The 20,544-nt window shown below is 47.4% G+C and overlaps 1 protein-coding gene across 1 annotated transcript in view; it reads left to right on the top strand.

Annotated features, from left to right (window-relative positions):
* LOC142577837 (uncharacterized) overlaps window positions 1-20,237 on the top strand; it is a 28,041-nt gene extending 7,804 nt beyond the window's left edge. The window contains exons 4-9 of the mRNA XM_075687281.1: window positions 1,742-1,843; window positions 5,679-5,738; window positions 11,910-12,044; window positions 13,629-13,679; window positions 15,944-15,997; window positions 19,445-20,237. Of these exons, the coding sequence (XP_075543396.1) occupies window positions 1,742-1,843; window positions 5,679-5,738; window positions 11,910-12,044; window positions 13,629-13,679; window positions 15,944-15,997; window positions 19,445-19,873 (831 nt within the window). The 3' untranslated portion in view covers window positions 19,874-20,237. The remainder of the gene's footprint in view (window positions 1-1,741; window positions 1,844-5,678; window positions 5,739-11,909; window positions 12,045-13,628; window positions 13,680-15,943; window positions 15,998-19,444) is intronic.
* The last annotated feature ends 307 nt before the right edge of the window (window positions 20,238-20,544 follow it).

Here is a 20,544-nt window from a genome sequence, read left to right as displayed (position 1 = left end):
TTGTACTGCCACTCAAAATTGTTTATTTTACGCAAGTAAAGACATGCGCCTCGGCAGCTCCGAGTAGCCAGAGCGATCGGTGGGCAGCCATCTTATATTCCTTTCAGAACGGGCCAGTCTCCGGCTATTCAGAAAAAAAAATCAGTTTTGTTCGGCATATTAATGCGTATTTAACGCCTACACATCACTTTGGCGCGGTGAGTTTTCGCGGTTTTGTGACGTTGCGGGAAAGACAGGGGAAGTGGGAACAGCTTGAAAATGTTTGACCAATAGCAATTGGTCAATCCACGCCTTTTTCACTAATGGCAAAAAAAAAAAAAACAGGCGTCGAATCAGAACTTATAATTTTTCTTTCATTCGGTCTAATCATGCATAATCAGTGCGCAAACAACTTATCAGATGAGGCGTTTTTGTGGTTTTCGTGATGTCGCGGGACAGACAGACGCAGTGGGGCTAGCCCGAAAATTTTTTGACCAACCGTCGAGGGCTGATGCAGGATTGGAATAGAACAGTTTGGAATAGCTCTACGTTATAGCGCCCCTGACGTCACGTGCGAAGGCAGGTAGCCTGTACATGTTTTTGAAGGACGGAAGCGATGCTTCGCATGGGTCTTCTTTCTACAAAAGAAGAATTTTGCAATCGACTTTCTGACATTGCGAGCGATGTCACGATTTAAGGTATGCAGACATAGTGTCAACTACAGGAAGTGTTGGTTGACCGTACTGTATACCTTATCATCATCTTGCTCTAAAGACAACACTTCAAATCGGCTTCTGCCCCCCCTATGCTTCTTTCGGTCAACTTAGGTGCGCAGGCTGCTGACCAATCTTATAAAGCAAACCGAACACTACATTCTTTCTACAAAGTTGAAACAATGTTGCGCAAATATGACACGCTTTCCCATTTGCAAATGTAGCTATAGGTGCAATGGTCCCTCTTCCCATTTTTTAAGGTAGCTTTCTGTCAAGAGTTTGTCAAGCTAATGGTGGCGCAGTCAGTTTTAGATTGCGTTACGAATGAAGCTAAATTGTTTTATGGCGAGGACGAAATCATCGTTGGTGCTATGCGCTATCACGAATAGTTCACACTTACTTGTAGTTTGGACGATGATCTGAGCGAACATAAGCTGTTCAGAAATGCAGCTTGTAGATGCATACTTGCGATTTAGGAAAAGCGTCTTGATGCTTGCGTATGCAAGGAGTAGCTCTGGCACAAGTTTATTCCTTGCGCATTTGAGTGCTAAAGCCAGTTTCAGCTTGATAGTTACAAAGCACCATTTAGACGGAAACAGCACGTCATTGCTGGCAGGGTGAAAGCGCTAAAAACACGAAAAATTGACTTCAGTTATGGAACCCACCTTCGTGATGTGTGTACTACACGTAATACCAGTGAGCAACAAACAATTTGTTGTGCATCGGTGATTAGTGACTTGGAAGAGTTGTGCTGTTGCCGAAGTCAGGTTAGTGCCATTTTTTTTAGTCGCTTAACTATAGTCTGCATGTACTTGTTCACACGTCGTTCAAGCTTGTGGTGCCTCGACGCCACAAATTTTCAGGTATTCCGTTGTTCATGTCCTCTGGAGCTCGAAGAGAAGCAACGCGTGAATTTCGAATATTGTACGCTATCTTGTGGTTCGACCATAGTTTGGCGCAGTTCAGCCACACATGGCCCTGGAGCCATTACAATGCACGCCTCATCAAACGATAAAGTAGCGAGGTTAACATAATAGTTGAACTTGCAGCAGAAGCCTAGGCTGATCTTGTGCGCATGGACGTGGGGCATCATCGACAGTTCCTTCGACGCCGCCATCGGGATCGCCTCGGGAAACATGAGCTTCATGGATGTGAGCGTGCTTTTCTTCAGTCAGTTTTCTTCCGTTCCTCTTCGCAACTTATTGGGGGCGAGGACTTGCGGAGTCGCCATCTATCGGAAACGCCTCTCTTGCGTAGTATGAGGGATAACACGGCATGCTCCACATAGGTTAGGCTATCGGCGCTCAATAGAAATACCACGCCGAGCCTTCGTGCACATTTCTGCAAATATTCTCGAAACGAGGGAAGTTTTTCACTGTCAAAATAATTACCTTAGGCAAACAGAAAGCACAGAATGGTTTACAGACGCTATCTCTTTATCGAATACGTACAGTGAACGCCCGCTGCGCGCGGTCGCCGCGATGGAGTCCACCGAACTGGCTTCTTGCGTGAAAGATAGGCACTCGCTCAGAGCAAACTATGTAAAATAGGTTCCTATAGTGGACTTTCTGTGTAACCAAATGGAGCATAGCAGAACGAAGCCCCAAGGCAGCCGGATCGCACGGGTTCGCGGTGACCGACTGCGCGTTTGCATGCATGTCCGCACACAATGTTTCGCTTTCGCTGCGAGCACGTTTTCGCACCGTGCCATGAGCTTTAGGTCGCAGCATATGGCATATGAACATTTGACAGTACACAAACAACACTTGGTGCGTGTACACTATCAGAGCTGTTCAAAAATAATACCGTTATAACTGGGGATTTCGACGCCTACGGCGGTGACTTGCGATGTGTCGTCGCGATGATTCAATCTTCATTTTTTTTCTAAAGTCTTGCAGTTTTCAATATCATTATTTCTCAAGTTGCCTCGCACTGTATGCTTATCGGTCTTCTTAGTGAGCGATTTGCCGCTGCTTTTTTTTCTTCATCCAGTACATTCATTCTTTGATGCTAACACAAACATACGAGCTTATGCCATGCCTTTCTTTAATGTGCTTCTTACCGCTCTCTTTCCAACCCAGTGAACTTGCCATTATCTAGCATCAACTAGTTCATAGACCAAATCTTCATGACATTAGCCGGGCAGCGCGCGAGGGCGAGCGTCTCATTGCGCGTTTTCTGCTACTCACCGAAAATCGCAGTCCCGACGCCGTAGCAGAAATCTTCCTCGCGTCTGTGCTTGCTGTATGGCCAAGTTGTAAGCTATGACTGCTTGCCGATTCTAAGTTTCGCGAGCCAAGGTTCACGCAGCTTCTTGTCCTGCGGCTACGTGTGAATAAGGCTGACACTGGGCTCCGTTGCGTACGTCCGGCACTGCGGCAACGAACAGTAGCCTACCATGCTGCACGCCTCCAAAGGCATTCACTACCTATTATAGTGCTTTCAAATGTTGTCAAGCAGACACCCTAGGCGGGAAATCCTCACCACTTAATCAGAACCGCAGCGCAGGTGGCACTTTAAACTTTCGGTTTCAGCTCGCTTCGGCGCTTCCGAAGCAGCTGACGCGGACGTTATGTCTACGTGGTCCCTCATTCCACGTCACGCCGACGGCGGCGCCAGCTCTTCCAGTGGTGAAGCTCGCCCCCAATAGTCTCATACAGGCACGAGAATGCCAGGCGTTGCACTTAACGAAGAGGTGTTGAAGTACGAACGGGAGTTGCATGTTGTGATGAGTTCTGGGGAACTCTTACAAATTTTGAAAGGAGCATTTGTCAAGTTTTGCTTGACTGGATTCGATGAACTGCCTCTGGGATAGATTTTTGACTTTCTGTCCATTTACGCTGGAATAATTATTGAGCAGTATATTTACGCTATCAGCATCTCCGGATATCAGAACCTTCTTTCCGAACACTCTTCTTTCCTACAGCGTTTTTTCGACACGATACGGCAGAAAACTATGCGGAAACCGCCGACGATGATTGTCGATGTAAACGAATAGCCGAATGCGACCGTTCGCGACCCCGTTTCGCGGCACGCAGAAGGCATTCTTTCTTGGTTTGGCATCGTTCTGCCAACTCTTCTTGGATGAGGAGCCGTTCTGGTGATATTTTATAGCACCTAGAACAAACTACAAAAACCTTGCAAGACTTGTTTTAATGCGAATAGCTTTCTTTGCTTTCTACAGCTGTTTCACCGAGGACACAATCATCGAGCGTGTAAGGTAGCGCGCTCTAGCGCAATCTAGTTGCGGGGCGCGTTCGTCGCCGAACGACAACTATTATAACTTTTTGATACGCACGTACTGTCGCGCGCAGGCACCCACACATTCTGATTTCGTGTATGCCTCAGCGTGCGATTGCCTCAACGTACCTTCCTACGTTTTCAAGTAAAACAAATGCATATATAACGCACCAAGCACATATATCTAAACGTTACTTGTAACATATGGTGAAATTGACTTTGTGATTAGCTTCTGAAAAATATTGTTGAAAACCTGCTGATTTCTCTGTTGCCCCAATATTGCGGCTCGTCATTGTCTTTCCTGACAGATCCATTTTTGTAAGGAAAAACAGAAGCTTGGCAGGATCTCTGTTTGTAAAGAACAAACTTTAGGTCATGCAAGATTGTGAAATATGTTTTGATAAGTGCTATAAAGTGATTCCCTAGCGCGTCCTCACCCAAGAAGAGTAGGAAGGGTGATGAAGGCGCGGTACACTGCGGAACATGTTCCCGAACTTAACGTTGTAAGGTTTGCTAGTAACGTCGGCAAGTAACGTTGGCTTCGAACGCGAACGTTCGGCAATTCGCTTACACTGACAATCATCGTCGATGGTTTCTGCACAACTCTCTTTGCATAAAATGAAGGTACTAAAGCTCTAACACTTACCCTCCCTCCCCCCCCCCCCCCCCAAGAAAGAAAGAGTACTGGTGAGCATCAGAGTGCCTTAAATAATTTCGTAATAGTCGAGCCCACGTATAGCGATTCCACTACAGCAATGTTTAGGCTACTAAAAACAGTTCCTCGACAACTAAAATGTTTCACAAGGAGTCTATAAAAAGAACTGTTCGTTTTTAACGGTCATATGCCCTGATCAGTTCGGTTATAACAAACGGAATGAACCGTAACGTGGCAGCGTCTCAACGAGTCGGGCATTGCCCCATGTAGTCTCGACATCGTCTGCTTTAAGCTTAATAGCTCGTTTAGGTATTCTGAATAAGCCAGGGGCTTTACTTACAACCACGTTGACAGCTTGGCAAACATGTAGAGTCCATTGTCAGATGGAAACTACCTAAACATAGCTCAATCATGAATTTTTGCCAGTTAACATAGTGCGCGTAACTCTTTAAAAATAAGACGTCTCTTTGGCCCGTTATTGAGTTCTGTATCGGTACTTTCGTGTGCAAGTCAAACTACAACGAAGTTCTGATGCAGCCAACACATTTTGTGGAACGAAGGTGTTCGCGTTGTATCCGGGTTCGACTGTATAACGTTCTACAAACCAGTTTCGGTTTTGTTTCACAGGAGGCGTATGTGTCGTGACGTCATGACACTCCGGCTCGCTAGGCTGGTCTGTTATGCTCAGTGAGTGGAAGCAAAGGAGACGACCAAGAGAACTGGAGCGGGTGCCAAAATGTCGCGATGTCCTGTAATGTCATGACGCCACAATAGATGCACTTCCTGGGGAACTAGACCACGAAACGCGTTCGTGGAAAAGGTATTACTATAAGTAATTCAGGGTGCTTTCAGGCGTCCCAGCATTTTTTCCGGGGTATCCAGACACAGGACCTTCACTTTAGGCAAAACATGAAATGTCGGAAATCTTACGTCCGTACTCCTTTAAAGAAACATATCAAAAGCAAAGGAACGCACAAAAAAAAAAAGAAGGGTTGGCGGTGGGGAAACGAACAGCAGATGTTACAAAAGGAAGGACACACAAAAAAGATGCCGTGGGTGATTCAAGGGACCGTTGTAAAATTTACTTTCAGGGCCTCGCAAGGACGCCCGCGCCCATCGAAGTCACAGTGCTGACAGAGAAGCCATTATATGTAAGTAAACATGTGATCATCAACATGTAACATGTGGTCAGTAGGCATATGCTCATAGTATATACCGCAGGATGGCCCTGTTTTCACTCGTTCACGAGGCTACTACACCTCAAGCGTTTTCAGTACCTTAAACTTCAGATTGGTACTCATTAAGCTAAAGGCGCATTGGTAACTTTTATACCTATAAGGCGTTGCACGTTTGCTGACAAGGTATGCGCATGCAGTGCAATGTTTCATGGTATTTAGTGACGTATGCACGACAAGACGTTAAAGTTCACTCGTAACCCGCCGTGGTTGCTTAGTGGCTTTGGCGTTGTTCTGCTACGCACGAGGTTGCGGGATCGAATCCCGGCCGCGGCGGCCGCCTTTCGATGGAGGCAAATTGCAAGAACGCCCGTGTACCGTGCATTGGGCGCACTTTGAAGAACCCCAAGTGGTCGAAATTATTCCGGACTCCCCCCACTTTTCACTACGGCGTGCCTCATAATCATATCGTGGATTTGGCACGCAAAACCCCAGAATTCAATTTTCAAAGTTGACTCGTCAAGTTCAGCTGCGTTGCGTTACACAGTAATGTTCTGTACTACCAAGAATAAATGAAACGCAGCACGTCTCTAACGGCAAGATCACGACTTCTGTTATTCGTCAGCGGCCATGCCTAATATTTTACTACCAATTAACGCTACAAGCGCGGACTTCCAACTGTTCTTATATATTTATTTTCCGAGAGTAACATACATATGCACACACGGGAAATTTATAATACCGAAGGAAAAGAAGGAAGAACAAATCCTGCTAACTAGTACGTGACCATACGCCGACCCTGAAACACCCTAAGTGGGCGCACCACTTTCCACGCATCCCCCCCCCCCCCCCCCAAAAAATGACTCTTTTTGCGATAGAGTGATTGGAGGCTCGCTAACAGCGACATCCTTAGCAACGACCGCTGATTCGGTAATGATTTTAGTTTGAACATTCACGTGCCCTCCGAATATTGTGGTGTCTTCAAAGCGTGGGGCCCATCTGCAATCCGAACAGTGCAGCACTAAGAAACCGTCCCTTCTTTTCTTCCCTTTTTGTTTGTGTTCTTGGAGATGCACGTTAAGGCGCCTGCTCGTTTGCCCAATGTTTTTTTGACCACATCACAAAAGAATATTATATACCACCCCTTTGCATCAATGTAATGACTGGTTTCTGTGCCTTAAATTGTAATTTCTGTCTTCTTTTGTTCACCGGACATGTCAACCTGGAGATCTGCATCAACTTGTTCGGAGCAGAAAAAAAATAAATAAGTATGATTTGAACCCCTGCTCTCTTTCCTATCCTCTTCAAACGGCGTGATACATTGTGCAAATAGGGATATGACAGCAAAACTACAGCGGCGGAGTGGCTGGCTGTGGCCCAGACTTGTTAGATTGTGTGGACTTGCTTAGCAGTGCTCCAGCTACCGAAATGAGCTGCGTCTTCGGGTACCCACCATGTTTTAACCTATACGAACCTGTGTATCGAAACATTGCTGAACACAGTGCTTGCAAGATTTGTTTATCTCGTTCCAGGGACAAGCGTTTATAATTACCCTTTTTGCTAACTTATTGAGCGACGAGTTATACGGCAAGAATGGTTTCTCAGCACGCACGCATATTGCCAGCATATGTGATTGAAGGAAGGCGTCAACTTAAGATCGAATAACTTTGTGTGCTGTAACTCGTAGTAACACGGAACACCAGCTAGCCCGGTCTCAAACCTTGTTGCTCATATTTTAACAGCTAGAGTTATTACCAATCGTCTCGCAAAAATTTGCCCGTGCGATAACGTAAAGCTATTCCGTTTTAATTCTATTTCAATTCCGTCATTGGCATCTTGCGATTGGTCAGAAATTTTCAAGCAGGCGAAGTGGGCCTAGCGTCCACCCGACCCGACGACAGTGTGAAAACTCACCATAACAAAGTGCGTCTGGCGCTGGCTGTTAGGAGCCGTCGGCGAGAATTAATTCGGCCTGGATTTCGCAAACGCAAAAGTGTGCAATAAGATGAGCTGCTGCTTTCACTTCACCGTCTTCTGGATTTTGCATGACTGTTCTCTGCGTATAATAATAAAAAAAATGAAGTTCGAAACAGAACATCAAGCAACAAGTAGAGTATATTCTGAGTGAAACACCGCGCACTTATTTATTCTATGCCTGCGCGCAACGAAGTTACGTAAAGCGGTGTTTGCACATCTCGTACTGCTTTTTCATGGTTTTCCACTTGATTGCAGCTAGTGCAATACTCCTCTATCGAAAGTACACCTCGCGGAACTTGGGACCTTAATTCATACAGGCAAAAAAGGTAAAGAAAACGCGGCTCGTGGAGCCGAAGAGCTACTTCCACAGTGGCTGCCAACTTGCGGGCGCTGAACTACGACATAGATTGGATGTGGAATCGACGCATATTTAGATACATCTTCAAAAAGAGGAGAACTTGAGTTTATTCCGAAATTTATTTGGTACCACTTTTACGCTGAAGCTTTATAAAGCAATTTTGCTTTCAGTAGCATGCAATTCCTAATTTATTCAGCGTTTCTGTCCTAAATGAATTGGCTATAAGACCCCTGCAGGAAAAAAAAATCACGCAGAAACCATCGAAGATAAAGGGGTCCTGGACGACCCCTCGTGCTTGGCGAGATAACATAGTCCGCTGATAGTGTACGCTGCTGTGAACATCTCAGACAAGGCAAGCGGAGCGCGAAGTCACTTTTCTCTCAAATGATCTCTTTTCAACCGAAGCCTGCTCCTCAGCCTCTTCTGGACGCTTTATTTTGTAACAAAGCGGATTCCCATACGCGGCTGCTACCGGTGGCTGCGGTCTGCTACGTAGCTTAGATACTGTGGCCGCCGAGGGCTGCCTCCACGAGTCCACTGGCTAAACACACTGCGCCTCGCTGAGGAGAACCGCGTTTGGCTTACGGTTAGGGCATCGAAAGCACCAGAATCGGAAGTTGTGGCGTTTACGTTAACATCCTGCTGAACGCACTGAAGTACTTTTCGGAGCAAAATATTTCTGAAATAGCCTATTTTAACTTCAAATGCATTTCTCCTCTTCGATAAAAAGTGGCTCAGGCCCCTTTAAGTAAGCGAATGGCTTTCTTCTCCCACTGAATGGTCCGTATATGCCCGTCGATCGCTGAAATGCAGTGGATGTAAGCAAGACTCTGAAGACACCCTGCTTAAGGCTTCAATGATGTTTCGATAATATATGCATGAATTTATATTGTAATCTTTGGGGCGAGTAAAGGCAAATGCTTTGATGGAGCAATAAATCATGTCAATTTATTTCTTCCTAGGTTATTGATTAGGAACCGCAGCCAATCCTATACGCCGAACACCGCACTGAAAGAGTGATAATGAAGTGCGTCTCGAGGTATTTGTTAGTAGCAGCAGTCGAAGGTGATTTCTGATGTTCAGCTTCATGGCGCTGAGCTCTGAACTCCCTCATCAGGTCTAATTAATTGTCGCTGTCGTTTTGCATTCCTTCTGGGCAGTATATCGTTGCCAATCACCCGGCTGTCAGATACACGGTCGCGGCTGAATACGAGCCGCACTGGTCGTCACTTATCGGCGCATAGACCAGGTGATGAGTATTCTCGTCACAACGTTCATAAGAATATACAGACCGCGGTAGAAGTGGAAGAGGCTGCGACTGCCGTTGTTGCCATCCGCAGCGACCCCAACACCATCATAGTCACTGACTCCCAAGCGGCATGCCGTGCATAGAGAGGCGCATGCGTATCATAGACGGCACACAGACTACTGCCAACATATCGAGACAAACTGCATCGAGTCAAGGTAGTATGGACCCCTGAATATGAGTTCGTTCCCGGTAATCGGCGAGCTCACGCTGTATTTTGATCGAGTACTCTTCGAGCATCGGCAGATGACACACAGGTGACGGGGATTTGGATACGTGCCATCCGCTGACACAGTAGGCAGAAATAACACAATACTACCTATTAGGAACAAGTAGGCTATCGGCACTTCATAATAAGCCAACGAGAAAGGAGGCATGTCGTCTGGCGGCGACTGCAGACGAACACGTATGCAGACACTTAAGTTTACTACACCAATGATACCTTGCACAATACAATGGTACATGCCCTTTTTTTTGTGGCAAATACGCGAGTTTATACCATATTACCTGGGGTGCCAAAAGATCCCGTGGTTCCCACCATCCCCAACTCAAGCCAGCCCAAATGGGAGGCCGCGCTGCTCAGCTTTAGCCTGGATGACCGGCGACAGCTTGTCAACCGGGCTGGCTCGGCAGCCAAGGACACATTAATCATGGACTAAGGGCCTCTCCCTCAAGGACAAGATTCACTTCAATTACTTTAAATAAAGTTTATTGCTACTACTGTCGCGCCTTCGAGCCTCGTAGACACATAGCCGAAGTCGCTACGTCAAATCTTCGCTGAGGGTCTGTGCTGGCGGCATTTTCAGCGTCCGTTTTACTCCGCCGCGATCGCCAAGGAGCCACCGTAACCTGACTGGGCCAATCGGAGACGCCGGCGCCGCTCTCCTCATCACTGCATGTATGAAGAAAGTTCATACTCAGTTGGGATCGAGCTTCGAAACATTTAGCTTGGTGTTGAGGTGGTGGTAGAGGCAGGCAAGTTGAGCTTGTAGTTAACAGACTGAGCCACTATAGGCTCGTGGAAGGCAGCGTGCGCTTAAATGTAACTTACGCACAGTGCCGAGCTCGGCGATGTTGGTGTCATCGTCTATAATTTTTTCCACAGCCACGGCGTCTACTGCGATTCGTGATAACATCGCACTAAAGTGCAAGATAGGCGGCCTGTTCGGGCGCGTGTTTGAGACTGTCGAGACTGAGCAGGTGTTGTTGCGACAGGTAAATGAGAACTGGGCGGAGCGACGTGGGCTCTCGCATTTCCACAGTGAACGTGGAAACCTCACCGGCAGGGCCCCAACAAAAATAGCAAACACATGATGAGGAACGATGCCAACATTGACCTGCCACGAGTCCTCTTCAAGAATGCTGTGTAACGTCAACTGATCCAGCAAGACAGAATGAAGCAAATAAACTCATAATAATCTGCATAATCACAACTTTATTAAGTAAATGGAGAAGTTTCAGGCATAGGGGGCGCTTATGCGAAGTGGTTCTTCGCCGCGTGAGAAATGGACATGCAACGCCCGCCCGTAGGTTTCTTCTGTTAGACGAAAGAACCTCATTCTTAGAACCGTTGACCGCTGAGCAAATTAAAATGAAATGCACAGGCGCTCTGGCACATTATACAGATACTGCATGTACATACCTTTGCATTCTCCATTGTTACACGGTGTTGAATTATTATTCCTTAAAAAAACATTTAAGTAGAGGCAAGAAGTAGACGTCCTACGCGGTCTCTTGCTCCCAGGCGAAGCGACTTAAACTTCCAATCTTCTAACGCTTGTGATCAATCTTATGTGTTAAAGGACTCGTATATCTGGCTCTCGCACGTTATATATGTGAGGCTGCTGCGCCAATAAGGTCTAAAGTAAATGAACCAAGCATCCGGTTTCTTTAATTATAAACCGGGTGCCAGCGCATTTCTCCGATGGAGAATGGCAGGAGGAGCATGCAAGCTGAGCCATCGGCCACGCGCTTCCCTATTCGCATTTCGTTCGTCCTCGGCAGGACATGTAATAGACTGGAGCCGTGCCGTAAATATTCGTTATAGCCAGTGCAAATGTAGTAAACCAAAGAAAAGCTCTTATATAGCCGAATATGTCGCCGGCCCATATTATCACAAGAAAAATTGAACGACATTAGGAAAAAAATCTAATCTTGGTGCTGGTTTCACCGAATAATCGGGGCGCGCCGTGCGCCTTCCTATTCGAAATTTAGCGATCAACAGTGCTTGATCAACAGTCTCAGACTTGAGCAACGTTTCGACAACAGGGCGAAGCCTCTCGTTCGACCACTTGTTTGATCCCATCAAGTCTCCGTTTTCCGGCGGACACTTCGTCTTGGGTTCACTTAACTTTCGCAATATGCTGTGCTGCAATCTTATAACTTCTGCAAGGAACGAGACTTCTTATGCTCTTGTCGCATCGAGTTTGTTTATTCCGGGCAATCTCTGGCATTGCCACTGCCTCTTGATGCTGCCGGACTGAATCGTCAACAAATTTCTTCACAGCACGTGTACGGCCAATCTGTCCAAAGGCTCGGTGCGGCGCTAGAGCTCCGGTCTCCGTTGACCTCAGTGACGTCCGCCGAGAAAGGTCCACACGACAACGAGACCGAATCCTCCGTGCGAGCCCCGAGAGAGCAGGTGCGTAGGAACTTTTCTTTTGTCAAAGTAGGCAGCTATAACAGGGAATGACAGCAAGGACGATTTTCTAGATAAATTTCTAGAATAAGTTCTAGCCGGATTTTTATCTTCTGCGCCTATAAGCGATGTCTTCTACTAGAAATTGCTTAAAGAAACAAGCGTGCCATACACTCGGTGATATTAAAAAAAAAGGATATACTGATCCAAGAATTCTAAGTGACGCGAAACTTGTTAGAATTACAGGTAGGAACGGGGGTAGTGGATGGCAGGCGCGCGGCCTCGTTGCCTGTAGCTGTTAGCTGCCTCTGTCACGTGGCCGAAGCCGGTGTACGAAGCATGCAGTGGGTCGAATGTTGATGCGAGGTGTATGCACAGAGAAGTACTACGTATAATATATGTAAACACATTTAAGGCCTCTATAACTGCTGTTTCACGGCGTCACGTATACTGTGGGGGATTGGCCAAGAGAGAGAGAGAGAGAGAGAGAGAGAGAGAGAGAGAGAGAGAGAGAGAGAGAATGTCCGAGTGTCCCGGCTGCACATACCCAATGGCCCAAGTTGTTTACTCGGCAATGCAGCACACAAAAAGTGGGAGGTAGAGACATTGAAAGCATTGCTAAAAAAGGAAAAAGGAAACCCCGCATACTTAAGGGAAGGCAACTGCTTGGCGAGGAGTCTAAAAGGTAGCGTAAAACCAGTAGCGAGCGTCTATGGGCTCCCTAACATAGTGCAAATCCATGGTATGTTGCATGATAGCTATGAAAAAAAAATCAGAAGGGTAAGAACGGCTACTAGCTGGCAGCAGAAGTGTTCGTATGTAGTACAACTTATGGTGAAGCGATGCGCAGACATTCGACTTTCACCAGATGCTGCCGAACTTCGTAACGTTCCCTCCAAGCACTGAAAGTGCGGTGATACGGCGGTACGGCCATAATGCGTAACCTCAAATAATAAAAACATTATTTATTTGTGAAAGATAAAACAAAAATATACATGAATGTCAGAGTTTTTTCTGAATGTCTTGCGTAAGGCTTGCCGCCGGATGAGTTAATCAGCAAGTGAATTCTTCAGGAATTCGCAGAATTAATGGACTATTTCTTCCATTTCACAAAACTGCCACTGTGAACTCCGTGGTATTTTCATGCATGTTTGCTGCCTTAAAACGAGAAAAGTTTACACTAGATTGCTGGTTTAATTTCTGGTTGCTTTCTAATGCAAAATAGCCTTTTCTGTTAATAAACAACTAGCTTCGGTTGATGTCGCCACAACTTATGACGTCACGAGAAGCTGAAGTAACGTCGCCATGCGCTTGGTTACTTCTACGTCGCTTTGACCATATACGATAAAGTCGTTCTCGGTTAAAGTCATTTACTATACCGGGAAAGTAATCTATTGGTCGTTTTAGGAACGTTACTTTCCCTATTCTGTTCCATCGGACACACAGGAATGCTCCGATTAGGCGTCCACTGAACTGAAAGTAGAAGGGAGCACTTGCGAAAAAAAAAAAGAGACATGCAGGTTTAATTAAGACTACTACTTACTTTGTTGCTGTGACGAATAAATGTGCTTCTGACTTGCTGCGCAGGTCAGCGACTACCAGTCTACCATTGTCGACCACGAGGCCTATCGACTTACGGTGAGTTGTCCGGAACAACTGGGAGCCTCGAGAAAATGTTGTTGACTGCCGACTTCACAATGTGCCAAATGTTCAGCGAATTATTTGCTCCGCGATGGACACATTTAACGACATGTCTCGTCGCAGAATGCTCGTCCTCGCTTGTTTTCCGAAGAAAAAGAAAGTGCAGGGGATCCAACGAGTTGGAATCTATATACAGCGAAGCTTCGCGCGCCGCTGCCGCGAATGCGCGAAGTCGAGCTTTCTGGTTCTTTTTTTTTCTTTTCCCGAACGACTTCCGCGGATGCGCGGAGACGAGCGCCATCTGGTGGTGGTGCAAGTAACATAGCAGCGAGCGCGTCCCGAGTACTCCGCTGTGATTGGCTGGCCTATTAGGCGTGAAAACAACCAGGCCGCACCATCCACTGTCAGAAAACCCGGCAAGGTTAGCAAAGAAAAGCTTCGCTTTTAAATATAGTTGGCCACGATATTGTGTCAGTCTGGAGACACATATCGTCTCACACAATCGTATAGAGCGCGGCAGTACTGCTTTACGAGGATTGCAAGCGAAATGATAAAGTTTAATTTATGGTACATTAAAATGCTCGCCATTAAGCGCTCTAGAGCTCTCCGGCGGTGCGCTTTACGTTCGCGCTCCAGCTCAGAGCACTCTCATCTTCGAACTTGGAACGCGGTAGAGATCTGACAGAATTTCATTTACGTGGCTCCTCCGATTGCTCTGGGAGCACATCACGTTGGGCTGTGGCAGGTTTTTTTCTGGCTCCCATCTGGAGAAGGCCCCGCATCGTTGCAAAACGTATTAAAGAGCGGCGGGGATCATCGGAATGAATAGTAATGCATTATTAGAGTGGTATCTGGTGCTGCAGTCGCACCTTTGAACTCTCAGACCTTTACTCGTTAGCCGGCGGTGTATCGCACACCTGAGGGCAAACCGTTCGTATGCGTGACCCCAAACCCCACATCTTCCACCCTATATACAAGATGAGGAATCCCGCGTTGTTGCACATGGGAAATCCGTGTAAGACACAAATGTATCGACGCGCAGGCTAGATGCTCACTGCGCCTTAACTCAGGATTCTCGTTGCACTCAAGTCTAATGCAAATCCGCTCAATCCAGTGGCGCCCTTGACTAGGCATTCCGCCTACATTTTCTTTTTTTGCCTTTTCTCAATAAAGTTGACTCTCTTTCTCTCTATAATGGAAATTCCGAACGCTACCTGCGCGCACTCTGGTGCATGCCGGAGTTGAATGTCATTGGACAAATTAGGGCCGTATCTATCTGCACAACAGTGTCCTGGCATTGGCAGGCATACGATCATCTCGGCGAGGGAGAATTGCACATAGAGCTTATACGTCAGAGACGGTCTTTAAATACAGGCACTGGTATTCCATACGCACTATATACATGTTCACAAACAGAGTTCCCAAATGAATTCCGGACCAATTCCGGACGAACCAATTTTTAAACCTTCTTGGGAGCAGAACAAGTTATGATAGCCTACCGTATATATATCTAGAACTCTCCAATTGGCACCCTCTTTTCTACAAACGTGGAACGTTTGACAAGTGAATTTTACTGCCAAGTGCAACAAAAAAAGCTGAATGCATGAGCTCGACGCATGGGGTACCTTCCTTATATCTGAACACATCAAGAACATGTGGGTATAGTATACTATGGGACAAAATATTTCTTTTTCCTTGACTAACTTAAAATTGACTATCGAAAATGCATGAGCGGAAGTTTTCTGGGGTCATAATCACACTGCTAACTCGCCGTGGTTGCTCAGTGGCTATGGTGCTGGGCTGCTGAGCACGAGGTCGCGGGATCGAATCCCGGCCACGGCGGCCGCATTTCGATGGGGGCGAAATGCGAAACACCCGTGTACTTAGATTTAGGTGCATGTTAAAGAACGCGAGGTGGTCGAAATTTCCGGAGACCTCACTACGGCGTGCCTCATAATCAGAAAGTGGTTTTGGCGCGTAAAACCCCATAATTTAATTAATAATCACACTGTTGCCACAGCGTGAATAAGAGGGTCTATGCACACGCCAGAACCACAAATTTCAGTTTATGAGCGCGGCTTCAACATCATGATAAGTATCATAAAAAGAACTCGCGGCTGTTTCGAAAATTTCATGCAATATCGGCTACTGTTTTGCTTCTTGCTGTGCTCGATGTGTACGACGAACATTTTGCATATCGGCCCCAAAAATTGTTTAGCTGTGGAATCTCATCTTTGTTTCGTGTTATCTTTTTCTTTCAGCAAGAACAAAGCATGGTCCTGCTGCTGTACGTTCTACTTCGACTGATATTTAAGGTTAGTAGGCAATCTACTTGCTTTGCTATTATAACTTTGCTGCTTTGAAACAAACGGGAGAAAGCACACAGTTACCCGCCGTGGTTGCTCAGTGGCTATGGTGTTGGGCTGCTGAGCACGAGGTCGCGGGATCGAATCCCGGCCACGGCGGCCGCATTTCGATGGGGGCGAAATGCGAAAACACCCGTGTACTTAGATTTAGGTGCACGTTAAAGAACCCCAGGTGGTCAAAATTTCCGGAGTCCTCCACTACGGCGTGCCTCATAATCAGAAAGTGGTTTTGGCACGTAAAACCCCAAATATTAAAAAAAAAAGCACACAGTTCCGCCATTTGTCGAACTTGCGATCCCCGCTCCACTGCAGCAGTATTATAACAGGCGAAATGCCTTTATCGATGAACTTGAAGGCGTGGTGGGAGAGTACTATCAGTGAAAACCTTGTCCGAGAAAGACAGATCCGGTATCACTTCAACAACCTATCAAAACACCTTGCTGACTTCTTAATGTTTTGCAGCTGTTCCAATCATTGTTTTTAAGTGACATACAGGCTACAGTTTCGCGCACGTTAGTAAAACTTTGCTTTTAATTTTACTCGCCTTATGTATGTTACCATTATATGCCATTACTAAAGACCTACCGACCAGTTGCGCTACGGACGTCACTGACTTCTTGCTTCACGACGTTATCTTACACCACGGTGCACCTCATAAACTTCTCAGCGATTGTGGAAGATACTTTCCTGCCAAAGTCATCGATGATTTACTTCGATCACGTGCTACTAAACAAAAGCTTACTACCGCTTACCATCCTCAAACTAACGGTCTTGCCGAACGCCTGAACGGCACATTAACCGACATGCTAGCAATGCATGTTTCCTCCGATCATCACGACTGGGACTCTGCTCTACCATTTGTAACGTTCGCTTACAATTCCTCGCGCCACGACACAGCTGGCTACTCACCCTTCTACCTCCTATTCGGCCGTGAGCCGACTTTGCCTTTCGAGGCTCTTCTTTCGACCATACTCGACTCGCCGACAGAGTACACTCGGGATGTCATAGCCACAGCGACTCAAGCACGCCAGAGTGCCCGCAGTCGCCTTTCTGCTTCACAGACACGCCAGAAGTGCCGTTACGACCAGTGCAATCATAACGTGGAATACGAACCAGGTGCTCTTGTGCTAGTTTGGTCTCCAACTCGGCGTGTTGGTCTTTCGGAGAAACTCCTCTCGCGATACTACGACCAATACTACAGCCGATACTACCGTATCCTCCGCCAGGTGACTCCTGTCACATATAAAGTGTCTCCACTGGATGCCACCGTGCCTTCACCTCTCTCTGACATCACCCACGTCAGCCGCCTCAAACCGTACCTTTCGCGGACTCATGAGCCGCATCAACAAGGTGCTTTTTCCGCCGGCGGTGATGTCACAGTCTGTAATGTGGGAAGAAGAGGACATTGATGGATGCTATCCTTGGAGACGACGAAGAAGAGTTTAGGTTTTTCGCTGCTCTACGCATGTTGGCTCCGCCATTAAAACCATCTGTGAATAGACGTAGGCTTCTTCCTTCCCGTAACGTTATATATATATATATATATATATATATATATATATATATATATATATATATATATATATATATATATATATATATATATATATATATCAAGACAGACGCCGTCTTGAAACCACGCAATTAAGGGTCGGCGTTGTAATTCATGAGGCGTTATTGACGGTCGTTACTCCGTGCGGGGAATGTCGTTCGTGTGCGGCATTGCGGTCTCACCACGTGCGTGTAAAGTACAAAATAACAAAGGAGCTTCGTCCCGATGTAATACTCAATCACGATAACACGGTTCAGCGTTGCGCTGAAGGCGTCTGAGAAACATGGCGCGATAAGGAGCACCACCACCGTGAACAAAGCGCCGCCTTAAGGCGTCGCATCTCGACAGTGCCCGGTATGAGAGCAAACGAAAACCGTCGGCGTCCGTATAATTGCGATCGCAACAAAACAAAGAAGCGAAGTGGACGCCACGCTCGGTGGCGGAGCGAGGACAGCGTTCTGCATTCCGTTGCTGCCATGAGCGTTGCGCGTACGTGTACACAAGTGTGCTTATAGTGTACATGCTGAGATGCTGTGTCTGTGCACTGGTTTGAGCGGAAAGAACAATAAACGTTGACCTAACAAAGCTTATAGCTTCCCGTCGGTCACATCACCCTAGTCGTCGCCGACTGCAAAATTCACCTGCGACAATTCCGTCTCGGCAACGCCTCGCCATGCGCTCTGCGCATCTTAGCAGGCTTCAAGACCCCTATATTAGAAGCGAAGCTCATCTGGATCCCTGGCCACGAACTGGTAGCCGCAAACTGGCAAGCCCATGCCGTAGCCCGAGCCTGCACGCACCGGGTGCCACATCCACAGATAACACCAACGTCCCCAAATTAGTTCCACTACCTAACCAATACTCAGAAATCCTCGCTCGTTAACGAGGTCAAAGCTTCAGATTCACCCTTTCATACCGGAGCCTGATGCGGGAAGATGCTGTGATCTGGCGCCAGCTACAAGCCCACACATACAGGCACCCCGCCGTCCTCCACAAATTCTATCCCGTCACATAACCAGCTAGCTGTCCACATTGCTCGGAATGGCTCATTCTGTGCCACGTCACGTGGGCTTGCAAATACAATGCCCTTCCTCCCTCCCTCCTTCGCCTACATCAGGGACCTGGGAAACTGCGCTGCTCACCTTGCACCCAGACTATCAATGCCTCCTGGTCGAGCGGGCCAAGGACGCAGCGGCCAGCCCTGGAATAAAGACTTCAACCCATCCTCGGATACTTTCTCGTATTCAAAAAAAAAGTTTATATAATCGTCATCTCGTGCACCATCGAAATGCGACGCCTGCAACACCACTGTTGGCGAGCCTCATCACGCCAACGTTGCGAAACGCCTGGCCTCGTCAGGGCCTTGTTCCTTCTACCTAAGGTCCCTAGGTAAAACGATAAACTTTTTTTATCTAGGGATCTTACACCTCACCAGCGGCGTCTGCCTTGCGTGCTGCGTCACGTCAACACGTTGCACCTGCGTATATAGTTAGCACACCGCCCGAAGTGTCTAAGCGCTAAGGTAATCCTTGCTATCGCTGTAAACGCTGCCATTATTTTTTCAGGAAACCGTGAAAACAGGCAAATAACGTTTTTCAGCGCTTTTAATCACACTAACAGCTTCGCTGTAAAAATAATATCTTGGATAGCAGCGTGCGCGCGCGCGCAAGCACGCGCGCAGTGTTATAGGCCACGTTTTAGAGTACGTTTTCTGGCTTTTTGTTTATTCTGAGGCCGACCTCGCTGTCTTTTTGTAAATATGTCTTATTCTCTCTCCCTTCTGATTATAAGGTAGCCACGATCCTGCAGCTCGCGGATCTCTTGTTATCGCCCTCTGTTGTCAGGTGGTGGCACTGTCCGGCATCAAGGACTTCGCCAGCCGTGTGGCCATCGAGTGCGAGAAGCGGAACCTGGCGCTACAGCTCGGCCACGAGGCAGAGACGGTGTCCCTCGAAGAGCCGGACGTGCCGGGCCCGCCCAAGTCGAAGCGCAAGATCGCCATGCCCCTGCCGCAGGATATGCGTGCACCGAGAGCGCCGCCCCCTCCGGTGGTTCCACCGTTTATCCCGGGTATGCCGGGAATTCCGTTTCCTCCTCCGCCCGGGTTTATTGCGCAGCCGCTTCCGGGTGGCAGAGGGCCTCCGCCTCCTCTCGGGATGCTGGGGGCCGCCGAAATTCGGTCGCCTCCTCCCCCGGGGTTCCTCTTCCCGCCACCGTCGGTGCTTCCCTACCCCACGGTGGACCATACGGCGTTCGGGAATCGGCCCCGGTGAAAAGGGGCGTGAGGCGCCCACGGCACAGAGGAAACTGTTGGGTGCGCGGTCTGCTGAGCCTCGCAGAGCCTCGGCCGTCCGCAAACAGGATTAAAGTTTGGTGATATTATCGCGCGTACGTTGTTTCGCTCTTGGACGGGGTCCGTTTGCCACCGGATTGTCAGTGAACGTTATAAATTTTTAACTCGGCGCAAGGCGGGCCTACCGTATCCGAATAATTCTCGGTTGTTGTCGCGGGTTCTGTATAGATTGGACACGTGGAGCGAATGCTGTTTTGTACATTCTCGAATGCGAGCGAACCTGAGCGATTGTTCTGGAATATACTGTTGGTACATGCGGGATGAGATTTTGACGACCGACAACTGTGACCGCCGCTATACAGTTGTGCTTTGAGTGTCACTTGTTTTCCGAGCACAAGTTCGCCCAACAGAGTTGTGCCTCGTAGTTTCGGCACTCTCTGGTTCTTCACCGTTAATACAACGTGACGACATGTCTCAAAAGTAAGTATCTTTGGTTGAGTGCGTCGACAAGAATAAGAAAAAAAACATGGCGCTTGTGTCCGCGTGAAACTGTAGGTAGCACGCACATAGCTGACGCTCTATTCGTGATTATCAAACACTTGTGAAGATGACTGAAACCATTTATTGTACATTTGCTGTCTTAGGTATACC

This window comes from Dermacentor variabilis, chromosome 4 (assembly GCF_050947875.1).
Source record: "Dermacentor variabilis isolate Ectoservices chromosome 4, ASM5094787v1, whole genome shotgun sequence".
In the NCBI taxonomy this organism is placed as follows: Eukaryota; Metazoa; Arthropoda; class Arachnida; order Ixodida; family Ixodidae; genus Dermacentor; species Dermacentor variabilis.
The sequence above is the reverse complement of the archived record's forward strand: the minus strand, read 5'-3'. Positions and strand labels throughout refer to the sequence as shown.